The following is a 15,214-nucleotide window of genomic DNA, read 5'->3' as shown; positions in this document are numbered from 1 at the left end:
TATCTCCAAACAACTGCTCTCAGGCGTGGGCACCCACTGCTCAGCCCAGCCTGTGGGAGGGTCTCATCTAGCCCACAGACATCTCCACTGCTCTGAGGGGGACAGGCCAGAGACGGCACAGCCAGGAGAGTGCAGGTAGCACAGTGCTTGCTGCATGCCTGTGCCAGCGCTGCCCAGTGCTGTCTGCACACTGTTCACTGCTGCCTGGTATCAAGTAGCAGCTGAGGTTACTCCTCTCTGGGAATGGGTCTGCCAAGGGGTTTCACTTTACAGACCTCTGTGCCCCAGGTGGGGTGTGGGTGCCAAGCACTGGGGCAGCCCTATGTCCCCAGGTCATCTCTTTGCTGGGATCTCGTTCCAGAGGGCCCCCAGCCCAGTCAAACTGGGCAACGGAGGGCTCTTCCTTGCCTAATATATATTAAAATGCAGCAAACTGATGGGTCCCAGGGGAGTTGCTGAATCAATACTGCTTGCCTGCTCTCCAGCAGGGCATTTATTTGTTAACTTAATAAAAGGGAAATGGCTGTTGCTGAGCTCCAGCTGCAGCCTGAGCATGTCTTGTACAGGGGACGTGGCAGTGTAGACAGCTTCCCCCCAAGGGGATGCAGGCAATGAGCAGGGATGGTGTAGGGGCAGCTCCTGGATCCCTTTCTCTTGCTTTACTGCCCTGGGGCAGGACGTACACCCCCTTACACACACGCACGTATTCACAAACGCATCTACCTGCTCCTGAAGAAGGGGCACAGGGTAGTTGCCAATGAGGTTCTGGGATCTGCTGTGCCAGGGGGGTGTCAAGTATGTGGTTCATTAGTTACAAGGTGAATGATGATAGTTTCGTGGTCCCTTTAGTGAGGTGCCAGACTGAATGTGCCACTTTCCAAGGCAGGTAGGTGCTCACCAGGGACTCTAAACATGAAGGGTAACACTATGGTGGGGACATACTGTGGTGATGGGGCAGTGCCTCTGCACCCTCTCCTGAGGTCTGAGGCTGCACAGGGGCTGATTTGCCCCAAACTAGCATCTGGGGGGTCTTTCTTGTGTTGATTTCTAGCTGAATTGGGGGACAGATCTGGCTTGTGCATGGCTGGCACAAGGGTGGGAGTAGGAAGATAGGGCCGGCAACACCACAGCATGGTCACTGTCCCTCTCTGCTTGGAGCTTCGGTGGGCAAGGGTCCAGCCACAGAAAAAAACGGCAGCTCAGGGTGGGAAGTTCCCCTGACCCAGGTGTCCTTGCAAACATGGCACCCAGGGACAAAGGAAGAGAAATGCCAGCTCCTCACATCCTTGCAGGACAACAGACAGGCCATATCCTGCTCATCCCCATGATGCTGTACCAGCATGAGGTGACCTGAAACTTGCCCATCCCAGCAGATAACAAGCCAGCTCCCCCAGGGTACAGAGCCTCATGTGCATGTCATGTGGCCCTGGTACCTTGGGAGCCTCAGGAGGAGCATGAGCAGTTGGGGTGAAGGGATGGTGCTGTTGAGATGAAGGCATCCAGACCCCAGAGCAGAGGGCAGATGCTGTGCTCTGTGCTGGGCATAGCTCTGTCTTCATTACCAGTCAGTCACCACTGCTGGCATGTCTTGGCTGTCCCAGAGCAGATGGGCAGCTCTCCCAGGACACAGCCTGGGCTCCTCGAAGTAAACCTCAGTGTGCCTCAGTTTCCCCTCACAATCCATTGCTGTTCACCCTGACATCAACACCAACCTGCAGAGCTGGGGTTCCCCTCTAGGTCCCACACCTGCTTCAGGCTGGGAGATGCTTTTTCCTGCTGAGCCAGAGGCTCCCTGTGTCCCTGGGCAGCACAGGCTCTGCCCGCACAGGGCAGCATGTCCATCTGGCATCAGCCCCAGCAGTGTGAAGGCAACTGATGGGGAAGCCAGGAGAGGAGTCCTTCAGCTCCTCGGTGCCTGCCTGTCGCCAGTCCTGCTCCCTGATGGGCCCTGGACATGTCCCCCTTGTTAGCCTCCCAACAGCAGCTGGTAGGATGAAGCCAATCGCCCTGTGGGCACCGTCCTCTGCTGTATGGCTGCCCAGCTTGCTGCTTGGCCCCCACAGCCACACAGTACGGACTGGGAGTGCTGGAGAGCTGTGTTGGCACCTGGGCACTGTCCTGTCATGTCCATGCCATCAGCCTCACCCCCTGTCCTCTTGGGATGGGCTCTTGCCACAGCCCTGGGCAACCCACAGGATCACCGGCAACCCACAGGGTCACCAGCCCCCCAGTCCCAGTGGCTCTGGCAGGAGGACCCAGCTCACCACTGCCCTGCACTGGCTCCTGCTGCTCAATGGTGTCATTCCCTGACACTACAGAGCTCCAGGGTGGGACCAGGTGAAGCCATGGAGGTGTTTGGGTGATGCCAACCATGTGGGAAGGAAAGTCCTGGAGGTGATTGTTCACCTCCATCCTCCTCCAAGCACTGCCACTCACAGGGGCAGGGACCTGCAGGGTCCCAGTCTCTGTCCCAAACCAAGTCACTGCACCCCAGAGCAGGCTGGAAATATCATTTATTGGCACTGTGGGGCTGGAGGGTTTGGTCTGAGGACCACACAGGGGTTAACACCTTTGCAGGGACTTGTTTCCCTCCTCTGTGCCAGGCATAACATGGCCTCCTCAGTGGTGGGCGGCAAGGGACGGTATTTGGAGTGACTGCTGTGCTCAGCACCCGTGCCTCCGCCTGTGTGCACACCCAGCAGCATCTGCACCCTCACCTATACAGAGTGGTCTCCTGCAGGCTGTACAGCCCGGTACACCCGGGTACAGCCGCGCGCAGGCGGGAGCGGGGCCGCTGGCCCGACAGGGGGCAGCAGGGACCGACGGGAGAGGGTCGGGGGGGGAAGAGAGTGTATGAGAGAGAGAGAGTGTGTGTGTAAAAGAGAGCGTGTGAGGGAGTGTGTGCAGGGGGCTGTATGGGGTTCGCACACCACAGTTCTGTGCCTGTGTCTCTGTGTGTGTATGTATATGTGTGAGCGAGAGCGTGTCTGTGTGAGAGTGTGTGTCTGTGTGTGTGAGTGTGTGTGTATGTAGAGGGTCTGCAGGGCATGCACACAACAGCTCTGTGTGTGTCTGTCGCTGTGTGTGTGTGTGTCTGTGTGTGTCTGCGTGTCTGTGTGTGTGTGTCTGTGTATGTGCGTGTGCGTGTAAGAGTGTCTCCGTGTGTGTCTGTGTATGTGTCTGTGTGTATGCATGTGTGTAACAGTGTCTCAGTGTGTGCGCGTGTCTGTGTGTGCATGTGTGTGTCTGTGTGTGTGTCTGTGTGTGTTTCTGTATGTGTGTCTGTGAGTGTCTGGGTGTGCGTATGAGTGCATGTGTATCTCTGTGTGTCTGTGTGTGCGAATGTCTTTGTGTGTTTGTGTGAGTGTCTCTCTGTATGTATGTGTCTGTGTGTGTGAGAATGTCTCTGTGTGTCTGCGTGCGTGTGTTTCTGTATGTGTGTGAGTGTCTGGGTGTGCGTATGAGTGCATGTGTATCTCTGTGTGTCTGTGTGTGCGAATGTCTTTGTGTGTTTGTGTGAGTGTCTCTCTGTATGTGTGTGTCTGTGTGTGTGAGAATGTCTCTGTGTGTCTGCGTGTGTGTGTTTCTGTATGTGTGTCTGTGAGTGTCTGGGTGTGCGTATGAGTGCATGTGTATCTCTGTGTGTCTGTGTGTGCGAATGTCTTTGTGTGTTTGTGTGAGTGTCTCTCTGTATGTGTGTGTCTGTGTGTGTGAGAATGTCTCTGTGTGTCTGCGTGCGTGTGTTTCTGTATGTGTGTGAGTGTCTGGGTGTGCGTATGAGTGCATGTGTATCTCTGTGTGAGTGTGTGTGCGAATGTCTTTGTGTGTTTGTGTGAGTGTCTCTCTGTATGTGTGTGTCTGTGTGTGAGAATGTCTCTGTGTGTCTGCGTGTGTGTGTTTCTGTATGTGTGTCTGTGAGTGTCTGGGTGTGCGTATGAGTGCATGTGTATCTCTGTGTGTCTGTGTGTGCGAATGTCTTTGTGTGTTTGTGTGAGTGTCTCTCTGTATGTGTGTGTCTGTGTGTGTGAGAATGTCTCTGTGTGTCTGCGTGTGTGTGTCGGGGACGCGCGGGGCGCGCACCCGGCCGCTCTCTGTCTCGGTGGTTGCGGGTTCGCGCCCGCCCCTTTCCCGCGGTTCCGCCGCCTGCCGGCACTGCGGCTGCGGGGGCGTGTCTCCGCCGCCCCGCCCCGCCCCGCCCGGCACCTGGGGCCGCCCGTCTCCGCCCCCTCCCGCCCCGCCCCCCGCCGCCTCCCGCCGCCCGCGGATGCTCTCGGCAGCGGCGGCCGCGGTGCCCGGGCGGCGGGGGCATGGCGGCTCCGGACAGCTGCGTCAAGGTGGCCGTAAGGTAAGTGCTGGGGGGCGGGGGGCGCAGGGAGCTCGGTGCACCCGGGGGCCTGGTGCCCACCGGCGGGCTGGGGGCCGCAGCTGCGTGTGCGCGGCGGCGTGGGGGGGAAGCTTGCGGGTGCCCGGCTCGGTGCTGCCCATCCCCGGGGCAGAGAGTCCCCCCCGAATCAGGTTTTGCCCCCAGCCCCGCCGCCGCTGGTATCCTCCCCGCCCGCCCACTCCGCATCGTTTCGGGGCTGCGCCCCCCCCCCGCCCCAGCGGCTTCCCCGCTGCCCAGCCCCGCGATGCCCACCTCCCCTCCCCTGCGGCCGGGGGGGTGGGGTGTCGCGGGGTCGAGACTGGGAACCCCCGGCCCCTTCACCTGGAGGGCTGGCTGTCGCCCAGCCTTTGCCGCTCGGCAGCTCCTGGCTACGCCGCGGGTGGGTTCGACCCCCCGGTGGTGTCAGGCAAGATGCCGGGGTGTGGGGAGGGGTCCCTGCCTGCTTCCCCCCGCCCCCCCCCCCCGCTAGGTGGTAGGGAACGTATGCGGCATTCGGTGTCCTTTGTGCTGACTCCGGGCTGGGAACAATGCGCCTTCCAGAGCGTGCACCTCAATAAAGGAGTTGCCGGCGGCATCTAATTCCTGCGGGGGCTCGGGGTGGGCCTGCGGGAGCTCGAGGGGCGCTGGGCTGGGCGGCAGCCGGCGGGGCAGACCCGGCATCGTCCACGGAGCCCCGCAGGGGTGGGCGAAAGCGGGGGGGCTCTTTGTTAGCGCCGTGCCAGCCCGGGTGTATTCTGTCCACAGCCGCTGGGGTCCCGCAGACCGGCCTCGGTTCGCTTCTCTCTGCCCCGAGAGGAAGAAGGAGCCCCCAGAGGCAGGGGGGGTACGGCCCCCGCCGAAGCCGGCGGGAGAGGCAGGGCGGGACCCTGCCCGGCTGTCGCGGCCGGAGCTGCCGTCCCGCGGGGCAGCGGCGTGGGGAAGGGACCGGGCGTGCGGCTTCCCCCCGCTCGCCCCGTGCCTGCGCCGGGTCAGCCCGCCTCTGCCGGAGAGGCGTGAGCCCGGCCCGGCCCTCGGCGCCCCGAGCTCCCGGGCAGGGTGTCGGCGTGGAGCTGAGCGAGAGGAGGATCGGGTCCCCGTGGGGACACGGCTCGGCAGGCCCAGCCCCACACGGTTCCACCGACCTCGCCGTCCGGCTGCGCCTGCCTTGTCTCCCACCGTGGGGCTGCAGGGTCACCCTGGGGAGGGCAGGGCATGCCGTGTTCCCCTGCCCGCACCCCTGAGGGCACGAGGCGGGTTGGGGTGCTGATGGCAGTCTGGAGGGGGGCTGCGTTAGTCCTTGGAGGAGGATTCGTGGAGGGCACTGCCCTGGCCGGTCCCTGCTTGCCTGGGCAGAGCAAGAGCACAAAAGATGCTGGGTGCAGCATCGGTGATGGAGGGAGAGACGATGGGTGTGGGGCTGTGCGCGCTGCTGCGTGTGTGCCCGTCTGTGTGCGTGTGCGTGCGTGTGTGCACCAGGACACCTCCCAGTGCTGCCTGCCAGTCCAGTCTTCCTGTCTTGGAAGCAGGCAGTGGCGATTTTCTGCCTTGCTCCGTTCAAGAGGCTGAGAATCGGGGCCAGGCTGTGGTTTTAAAGGATGGGGGAGCTGCAGGGGAGGTGCCGGCATTCCCCTCGTGTGGGTGCTGCTGGGGTGCCTGCGCAGGGGCAGGGCTGGGCTGTGCCAAAGCAGCGGTGGCTGTGCCAGGACACTGACCTGGGAACCGAGTGATGCCGGTGGCTGTGGGTGGAGATTTCCTGCTGGCCGGACTCTTCCCGTCCTCCATCCTGCATTTCTCTCGAGATGAACCCTTTTAACGAAGGCCCAGCTCAAGGCTGGGGTCCCTTTTACCCAGGAGATGGAGTGGGTGCTGCTGGGGCTGGCAGCCGTGGAGTCGTTTCTGTGGGGCTCTTCCTACCTAATCCCTTTGGCCCCTGCCAGCGATGGGGTTGAGGACTGTCCGGTGCACAGGGAGGGGATCACAACCGGGAGGTGACTTGAATATGCAGCATTGCAGTGGGGCTGGGATGTCTATGGCAAGGATCCGGGGAGGGGGGCGAGGTCCAACTCTCTCCCACCCCCTCATTGAGGGAGCGAGCCAGCATCTCACTTGGTGCAGCCAGTGGGAGCTGGGCAGCTGGGGCGATGCAGTGGCAAAGGTGAGCCGGCAGGACAAAGGAAGAGGGCTGGGAGCAAGGAGGCTGCGAGACAAAGCAGGCAGGTCACGGCGCCTTGTGGGAAGGTGGCTCCTGAGCCTGGGCTGAGTGCGCAAGGGCCGAGCTGCTCCCCCTGCGGACCACCTGGCTTTTCTGCCAAAGCAGCCCCGGGGGACTGGTGATGGGACCCCTCCTGCCCTGGGCTGGGAGCAGAGTGAGGTTTTCCTTTGTGAGTGCTCGTGACACCCTGCCGGTGGAGCAGCCAGGCTGGGGGAGTCTCCAAGACCCCCCACCCTCCAAGCAAACCTGCCCCAAAATCCCACCTCCCTTGGCCATCAGAGCATGGAGGAGGTTGAATGCCTCTAGGGTACAGCAGGACATGGGTCAAAGCTCCCCTTTTGTCCCTTTATAATAACATGAATGTGCCAGCTGTGTCATTTCTTCCCGGTCTCTGTGTCTGTGCTGTGGGTGGGAGCAAGGTGGGACCTGGGGAAGGGCTGGGGACACTGGGAAGTGATGGGGGCTTTGGAGGAAGGTGCCATGTGCTGTTGGGGTTGAACGGTGGGGTGATGGGGATGGTCCAGCTGTTGTCAAGAGGTGCTGCAGCCACTGGGACCCATCTCTGGGGCCTCACAGAGCCCTTGGGGTGGGGACAGAGGAGCAGGGGTGGTGGGGCTGTGCTGTCCTTGGGGGGACTCCTGGTTCTTGCTGGTTCTTCTGGCCTGGTGAGAGGAGGCAGGAGGGATGCTGTGGTGTTTCACTGTCAACTTCACAGGTTCCCATCTTCCCCTCGGGAGACCCCCAGCTGCCCTGTTGGCACTTGGGGTCCAACAGACCTGGGTGCTGAGACACTGATTGGGGCACAGAGGCATTATTTAGGCTTCCTGCATGCCAGGAGTGAAATGGCCTGTACCTGCTGTAGCACTGCTGTCAGCAGAGGGAAATGCAGGCCCAGCAGCTGCTCCTGGCCCAGGGGCTGATTTGTACCTGCGCCTTGTACCTGCAACTCAGACCTGCACTGTCTGCAAGGGCAGGGCTGGATTCTGCCCCAACTCCCGCGTTCCTTGCAGGCAGGGTCTGCCTTTACTTGCCCATTAGTGTTAAGCCTGGCATGTCGCTTCCTGGGTGCGTCTGAGCTTGCCGGCTCCGGCGGATGCTGCTGGGGAGGAAGCGATGGGGCTGAGCCGCCGGCAGCGGTCGGGTTGTGCACCCTATCGCCAGTGTAACGGTCTCGGCCTGGGAGCTGCTGCCTGCCACGATGGTGCTGAGTGGGGTGGCCTGGGGAGCCCTTGCTTCTTGCTGCTCGGGGTGGGGGGGGGTTTCCTCAGAGGCTGGGGAAGGCAACAACTGCCATTTCCTTCTGTAGGTGACCTTCAAATGGATGGCTGCAACGCAGCCAGCTCGGCAGCTCCCTGCTTGTGCCCTCCATCTGGGAGCGCAGCCGTTGATTTGAGGCTCGTGCCTCCCCTTGAGCCTCAGCAGCATCCCTCCCTGCAGGACCCAAGTTCTCAGTCAGGTGCTATCGGCTCTTACAGCCTCAGTGAGCCAGGGGTGCAGCAGGGGAAGCAGGACTTGCCATGCTGGCTGCAGGAGGTGGAGCCTGGCCCCATTGCGCAGGGGTGGTTTGCTGTGTCAGGAAGGACTGACGGTGCGTATTGACCCAGAGGTCATTAAACTCCTTGGCCGGGGCAGGGGGAGGGCTGAGAGGCCGGGCTCGCTGTAGAAATCCTCCCTGAGGGCGCTTTCAAACTGCCCAGCTCATCAGAGAGAAAGTGGCACCCCCTGTGCCAGAGCTGCCAGCGGCACCCAAGTGCGTCTGGCCAGCTGCGGAGACTCAGGAAACGGCACTTGTGAAATTGGGGAAGGAAGTTGTGTCAGATTTCAAGTTTATTTAAACCCTGCAACCTCCAGTGCTCTGCTGCTCTCATAAACCCTCCTGCCGCGATGCTCTGCGCTCCACGTGGGCAGCCCGGTGCTGGCTGTCTCCTGCCCTGGGGAGCTGCTCCCACCTCCTCCTTGGGAAGGAGGACAGGATGTGCCGCTCGGGGTTGGACAGACTCACGTGCCCATTGCCATGTGCCCTGGAGGGCCTCGGCTCAGGGGGAGCATGCTGGCAAAGGCCAGGTGCCAGGATCAGCTGGGCTCTCAGCCTCGCCAGGGTCCTGGCATCTTTGGTGCCATGTGGCTGGGGCTCCTCTGCCTGCTGGGATGGTTTCTGTGGACCCGAAGCCTCCAGGACCAGCTGGGGTCAGTCCCTGAGGAGGCAGAGTTATTGTAGCCCACCCAAACCAGCTCCTCCCAGGGCAGTTTTGGGTCCGGATGGAGTGGTGGTGTGAGCCCAGCTCATGCCATGCCGGCATGCGTGCTGCCCAAGGGCTCCAGCATGGAGCAGGGTGGTACGGCCTGGTACCCACTGCCCACCATCACCACAGTGCTGCTGCAGCTCTGAGCCCCTTTGGTGTGGCCCAGGGGGGACACTGAGGAGTGGCTAATGGGACACTGTCTCCTGCCAGGTCTGGTTGGGGCTGTGCCGGTTTTACTCAGGTGTCACAGGGCCATTGAGGGGAGAGATGAGGCAAACCCACGCCACTGCATGGGATGTGCCCGGCTCCTGTTGTGATGTGGGGGACAGCCTGTCCTGGTCAGGGGGGCAGCCCAGCCCTGGGGTGCCCCATCTCCCATCTGCAGGGGCTGGGAGGCTCCCTGGCAAGCAGCCCTGATCCCAGGAAGGAAATATCTCAGGAGGCTGCTATAGCCTGGGGGTGCTGGGCAGGCAGAGCACCGGTGTGGGCACCCCAGCCACTTTCCCCATCCTTTGCCTGCACCAAGGGCAGCTCAGCCCTAGCAGTGGTGACGCCCCATGTCCCATGGCTGTTTTGCTGCTGTGCTGAACGCATCCAGGCAAGCTGCTGCTCTTTGGTTTCGCTTTGGCGCTCCCCAGCCCCGGTGTGAAGCAGGGGTGTGTGTGTTCTTGGTGCCCAGAGAGCAGCATTAAATTGGCCTCCTTGGTCTGGAGAGAGATGTTGGGGGCCATGGTAGATGGGGGGCCCCACGGGGTCTCAGAGGGAAGTGCTGAGCCCAAGTGTGTGGGCGCGAGGGGTTTTTCTGTGTCTGGCTTCAATCAGGTGTGCACTCGCTGGTTTTTACAGCGGAAATGTTAGAAAGGGGATGGAAACGGGTGCCGGTGCGAGGGGGGAGCAGGGCTGCACCCTGCGGTCCCATGCAGGCACGCCATCTCCTGCGGCATTGCTCGGAGCAAAACAGCTTTAAGAGGCTTTTGGTGCCTGCACCCATCACCCATCAGCAAGGGATTTAAATATGTAATGCTATGAAGTCTCAGGAACTTGGAGGCTGGGGCTGTCTCTAAGCCAGAGAACAGAGACAGCTGCAGCTTTCCTGCACCAGCAGTGAAATTGGGGGCAGGAGAAAACTGCAGGAGATGAAGCCCTAAACAAAGCTGTCGGGAACATGGCTCCTGGCCCCCAGAGAGGGAAGGCGATATCCCTGCTGAGCCTGGTGCTGAGGAGCCAGCCCTGGCCTAGTGGCTGTCATGCTGCTCCTGCTGGGAGGAGGGGCTAGCCCCGGTGGTCCCACGGGGCTGTTTCCTGCTGGCGGCTGTCAAAACAGTCCCTGTCGTTGGTTAAACAGCTGGCAGGTTTGGGATGTGGTGGATTGTGAGGGCAGCTGCTGCCAGGCTCTGCTGCAGATCAGCATGCCGCAGGGTGACTCTGGTCAGATGCTGATGGGTTTCTGCTTTAGCTTGGTGGGAAGGAAGTTGACCGGCCTCCTGCCACCCCTTCCCCTCCGGGCAGACCGGGAGCTGGTCCAGTGCTGCCCTGGCATGTGCCCGTGTCCCCCTGCACTGGCTCTGCACTGCTGTGAGGCTGGGGTGGCTGGCAGCCTCATCCCACTTGGCATCTGCCCCTCTGCCCTGCTTCACGTGGACACAACACAGTTGTTGTCTCCATTTCCAACAGAGGGTTTGGGGCTGAACCCGAGGTCCCAGGGATCCCAGTGAAATCCGTTCCCCTCCTCTGCAGCTCCCTGGGGCCAGGACATTGGGGGGGGGGGGGTTGTCACAGCTTGCTGTAGCTGAGCCTGGCCCAAAGGTCCCCTGTCCCATGGTCTCCCCACCCCACGTAACCCCACAGGGCTGTGAACACCTCCCTGCCCACCTGCCCATGCACCGGCTGGTGCCCCTGTAGTGTCCGGGGGGGTGGCTCAGCAGCCCCCCTCCAAGCTCTGGGTCTGTTCTCCCAGTGTCACCAGTCCAACGTCTGGGCCAGCACCAAGGACAAAGCTCTGGAGACTGGCACAGGAGTGGCCCAAGGACCATTTCTGCACCAGTCTGGCCCTCCCCAGGGCCGAAAGATTTAACAAAGGTCCTTCTGCCCCCCTGCCCCTGGGCTTTGCTGCAGTTAGGGCCCCACAGGCTCTCAGTCCCCTCCCCGGAGAGCGGTGCAGCCTGACCTTTAGCACCAGGCACAAAACTGCCTCCAACTTCTTTCCCGGGCTATTCCTCCTGCGCCACAGCCTGGGGCACATCTGAGTGCTGGAGCCCAAGGACCCAGGTATGGGTGCTCAGGGGAGAGGGATGGAGGTGCCAGGGGCAGAAAGGCAGTGGGGCAGGGTAGGATGTGCCACGTCTTTTCTGCACACTCTTCCACAGAAGTCGCAAGGATCCCGTGAGCTTCATGGGAGCTTCTGCACTGCTGGGTGTAACCACCCAAATATCCCATTGGAAGAGCCCTGTGGGTGTGCTGGGGGCATGCTGCTTGGGTGGCAGGAGTGGAATGTTTCCATCCCTGCACTGGTCTGGGAGGAGATGAGCAATGCTGGCAAAGGAGGAAAGGCATTGTGTTGAGGGAGAAAGGCTGGAGCTGGGCTCCTGGTCCTTGCCTACCTCTCTGCCCTCCAAGCACTGAGCAAGGGCACTTCCTTGGCCCAGTGTTGCAGGGCTGGGAGGCACAACCTGGCCCCTGCCTGCAGTAGGAGGAGGGGGTCTCTTGGGCCACGCCGCTGTGGTCTCTGCTCATCTATTATTTCATGCTGCACCTGCCCAAGAAGGATGTGAGGGCAAAAGGTGCCTGTTCCCTTCCCAGCTGTGGGACCAGGTTTACTTGTGGGTGCTTTGTAGCATCCCCCATCCTGCTGGCCAAGGGCTTGGGATTTTTTGGGGGGGAGGGGGGGGGGCATGGAAAGGCACCTCTTTCGTGCTACTTGCTCTCCTGTCTTGCAGGCAAGTTGTTCCAGATGTCCCTGTGGGCTCTGGGGTTGCAGCATCTTCTGCCAAGATCAGGTTGTTTTCCCAGTGGCAATCAGAGCGTGCTGGGGGGCTGCAGGCATGCCTGCTTTCTGGGGGCAGGGAAAGCCTTATCTCCAGTATGGATGCACCAGTACTGCGGTGAGACTGGGACATGGAGACCTCACAGGGGCACCTGAGAAAGGGAGAGACCCTGTGGGTGTGATTCACTGGTGTGGGAGGAAATGGGAGCCTCAGTACTGGGGTGCAGAATTGGGAGGGGGAGTGTGTCCATCTGTCTCCGTTGGACCCATGGCATTTCTGTGCCCCCACAGGGTCAGGCTGATGGCCCATTAGGCCCAGAATCTCCTGGCAAACTATGGTTTCCTATTGCTCTCCAGTAATTGCTGACACCGCTGCTGAGCCAGTGGTTTCGTGGCCATTCCCTCATGGTCGGAGGGGACCAGGGGCCCTGCCGGGGTGTGCGTCGAGTCGCGTGTGCTGCCACATGTGTGTTTTCTTGCGCTGCCTACCCCGCCTGGGATTTTGGAGCCCTGCACCCCTTTGTGGATGACTGTCCTGGGTCTGTCATCTGCAAACATCCTCCTGGTGTTTCCTAGCCGTTTCTTTTAGGCAGGTCCAGCACAGAGCTGATGGCATTGCCAGTCACTTATGGGGGTGGGGAAGTCCAGGGAGATCCCAAACTCGGTCTGCTCCTGCTCCCCTCTAGGCTGGGTAAAGCATGATCCCATGCTTCCCCTGGGCCCTGCTGGTCTCTGCCCGCTGCCTTGGGCTGGGTGTCCGTGAGTGCTGGGTCCCCGTGTAGGCAGCACATCCCTTGTCCCTGACCCGCAGTGGGTCTCAGTGCAGAGCAGATGGCACGACTCAGCGCTGTGTGCTCCTGCCAGAGCTAATAAGCAGCACATGGTCGCTGCCAAGGCCTGATTTAAAGGTTTTGCTAAGCCAGGGAAAGCCTGGAGCAGGAGGATTGGGCAGGGCCGGTGGGGTCTGGAGTCCAAGACAGCTGGGTTTGCCCCGCAGGGGAGCAGGCTGGGCAGCCGGGAGCTGGGCACAGCCAGCACATCCATGCAGAGGATCTGTGTTGGAGTCCCTTCCTCGGGGTGATGGATGTGGGGTGGAGGTGTGTCCCTCCACTGAGCTATGTCCAGCACACCTCCATGCACACCCCAGCTCTGTGGGGACCTGCCTGTCCCCAGGCTGCCCAGCGCTGTGTGGCAGTGGGGACCCAGCAGCCAGGGAGCTCCATCTGGCCCCTGGTGCTGGTCCAGCCGTGCTGGCCATGGCACCCTCTGCTTTGGTAGCGTTTGGCTGGAGCACGGGCAGTGATCGTGTGGCGTGGGTGGCTCCACAGGCAGGCTGAGCCTGGTGCTTTCCTGTGTTGTCCTTGCCCCTGCTAGGAGTTGGCTTGCTATATCTCTTAATTGCAGCATTTGCTGACCAGACCTGGCAGTCCCCAGGGAGCCTCATTCAATTTTCTCTGATTGCTGAGCTGCTTCCCTGCTGTGGTAATTAAATGCTTAAGTTTGTCTTGATTTGGGTCCAAAGCAACCTGTGTGCAAACAGCCAGCCCTCTCCTGGGACCCTGTGCTCAAGGGGGGAATGGGGCCAGGGGTATCCCTTCCTGAGCAAGGGGGCAGACCGCCCCCCCGGGATCAAGCCACACTGAGCCGAGGCCTGGGGAGCCGCTGTTCGGTGGTGAGGGCAGGCAGCCCCACGCTTGCTGTGCTAGCCTGGAGGTATGGGAAAACCTGGAGTACTTTGCTCCGATCTTACGCTGGTAATGCTGGCAGCACCCGCCTGCCTGGGAAGCTGCTTGGCCTGGTTGAGTGCCCCATACACTGCCACACTGAAACTCATGTGCCATCTTGCCTGTTGGGTTTGCAATGCCCGGGGTCTCCTAGACCCATAGGGTGTCCTAGGGGAGGACAGGACGATGTTAGAGCTGCTCTCCTGCTGGCTGCCCTGTGCTGCTGGGTGGGATTGCAGGGCAGGAGCAAAGCATGGGGGGAGCAGAGGGTGTAGCGAGGCTGGCAGATGGGCTATGTGCGAGTCTGGGCCATCTGGCAGATGCTCCTGCAGCTCTGATGCTGGGGAGGCTGGAGGGAGCGTGAGCAGGGCAAACGCAGGTGATGCAGGGAGCAGGGCGGGGGTAATGGGGGGAGTGCGGATGGGAGCCGTGCAAACGCAGGTGATGTGGGGACGGGAGGGGGGCAAACACAGGCAATGTGGGCATGGGAGTGGGGTGAATGCAAGGTCACGTAGGGAGGGGAAATGGGACAAATGTGGGCAATGTGAGGAGCGGGGTGATGCAGGAATGGGAGCAGAGTGAACAGAGGTGATGCAGGGAGTGGGGATGGGAGAAGGATGAATACAGGCAATGTGGGGAGCGGAGCCAGGCGCTGCCTGGGCTTGCCCAGCCTGCTTGTGTTGGCAGGCACATCCACTGCAGCTGGGCTGCATGGCTGGTCGGGGTCTGCCAGCTCCAACCTCTGACAGCCCGCACAGGCAGAGGTGCCCGCAGGCAGGCAGGAGGCAGTGCCCCAGCCCCTTACCTGGTGCCGGAGCTGCCAGCATTGCAGCGGGCAGCCTTGCCCCTCTGGAGGTGGGACAGGGTGGACAAGAGCAAGTGGCTCTGAGCCTCTAGGGCCTGGCACAGAGAGGGAAAATGCCATGGAGCTCTTCCACCTGCTGCTCCCTGGCTCTCTGGCTCAGCTCCCTGGGAAACCAGCCCTGCCTGGCTGGGCAGCCTCCTCAGCTCCAGCCTTGGGAGGGGAGAGGAATGGCTCCTTGCATAGGGTCTGCAGGCAGCCACCCTCCCTCCCAGAGTGGTCTTGGAGGGACGGGAGCTCCCTGCTGCAGTCGGGGCAGGCTCTGCCCATCTGCAGTTGCAAGGTTATAAAAGGCAGCAAAAGGCTGCTGCAGCTGGGGCATCGCTGGCACCCCCAACCTGGAGCAGCTGCCCTGCAACACCCTGCCAGTGCTGAGAAATGTTGGTGAGTGGGTGTGTGCTTGACCTCCCTGGGGAGCTGGGACAGCCCCCATTTGAGGTGGATGGTGCTGGGTTACAGGCCTGAGGAGGGGCTGGAATCCCCTCTGCCCCTATGTCCATCCTCTCCTGCCCGACTGTTCCAGGTGGGATGGCTGCCCTGCTGCAGGGGTGGCTGTGACTCAGCAGGGTGGTGCGGGCTGGGGGGAGCTTGGCGTGTGCCTGGCTGTGGGTGCAGGCAGTTTGGGGGGGGGGGCGTGTCATGGCTCTCACTGTGGGCAGAAGGGCTATGGGAGTGTGTTGCTACAGATTTGGCAAGGTGCTGTGGACCAAAGGATGCTCTGGAGCCCTTTGGGGTTGCCATAGTGATGGGCTGGGAGGCGGGAAACTGAGGCAGTTGGGTGAGGGGGCAGGGGGACATGAGGACATGAACCGGCAGTTCATGTGACC

General features: G+C 61.4%; 1 protein-coding gene across 2 annotated transcripts in view; it reads left to right on the top strand.

Moving 5' to 3' along the window:
- The first annotated feature begins 4,196 nt into the window (after window positions 1–4,196).
- Window positions 4,197–15,214, top strand: part of KIF21B (kinesin family member 21B) — a 43,941-nt gene continuing 32,923 nt past the window's right edge. For both annotated transcript variants that reach the window (XR_012654076.1, XM_075054872.1), the window contains exon 1: window positions 4,197–4,345. Coding sequence is in view for 1 of the 2 variants with exons in the window: in XM_075054872.1 (XP_074910973.1) it covers window positions 4,308–4,345 (38 nt within the window). In the remaining variant the exon portion in view is untranslated. The remainder of the gene's footprint in view (window positions 4,346–15,214) is intronic.

The sequence above is a fragment of the Buteo buteo genome, chromosome 23 (assembly GCF_964188355.1).
Source record: "Buteo buteo chromosome 23, bButBut1.hap1.1, whole genome shotgun sequence".
Classification (NCBI taxonomy): domain Eukaryota; kingdom Metazoa; phylum Chordata; class Aves; order Accipitriformes; family Accipitridae; genus Buteo; species Buteo buteo.
This window is presented reverse-complemented; position numbering and strand designations above follow the sequence as displayed.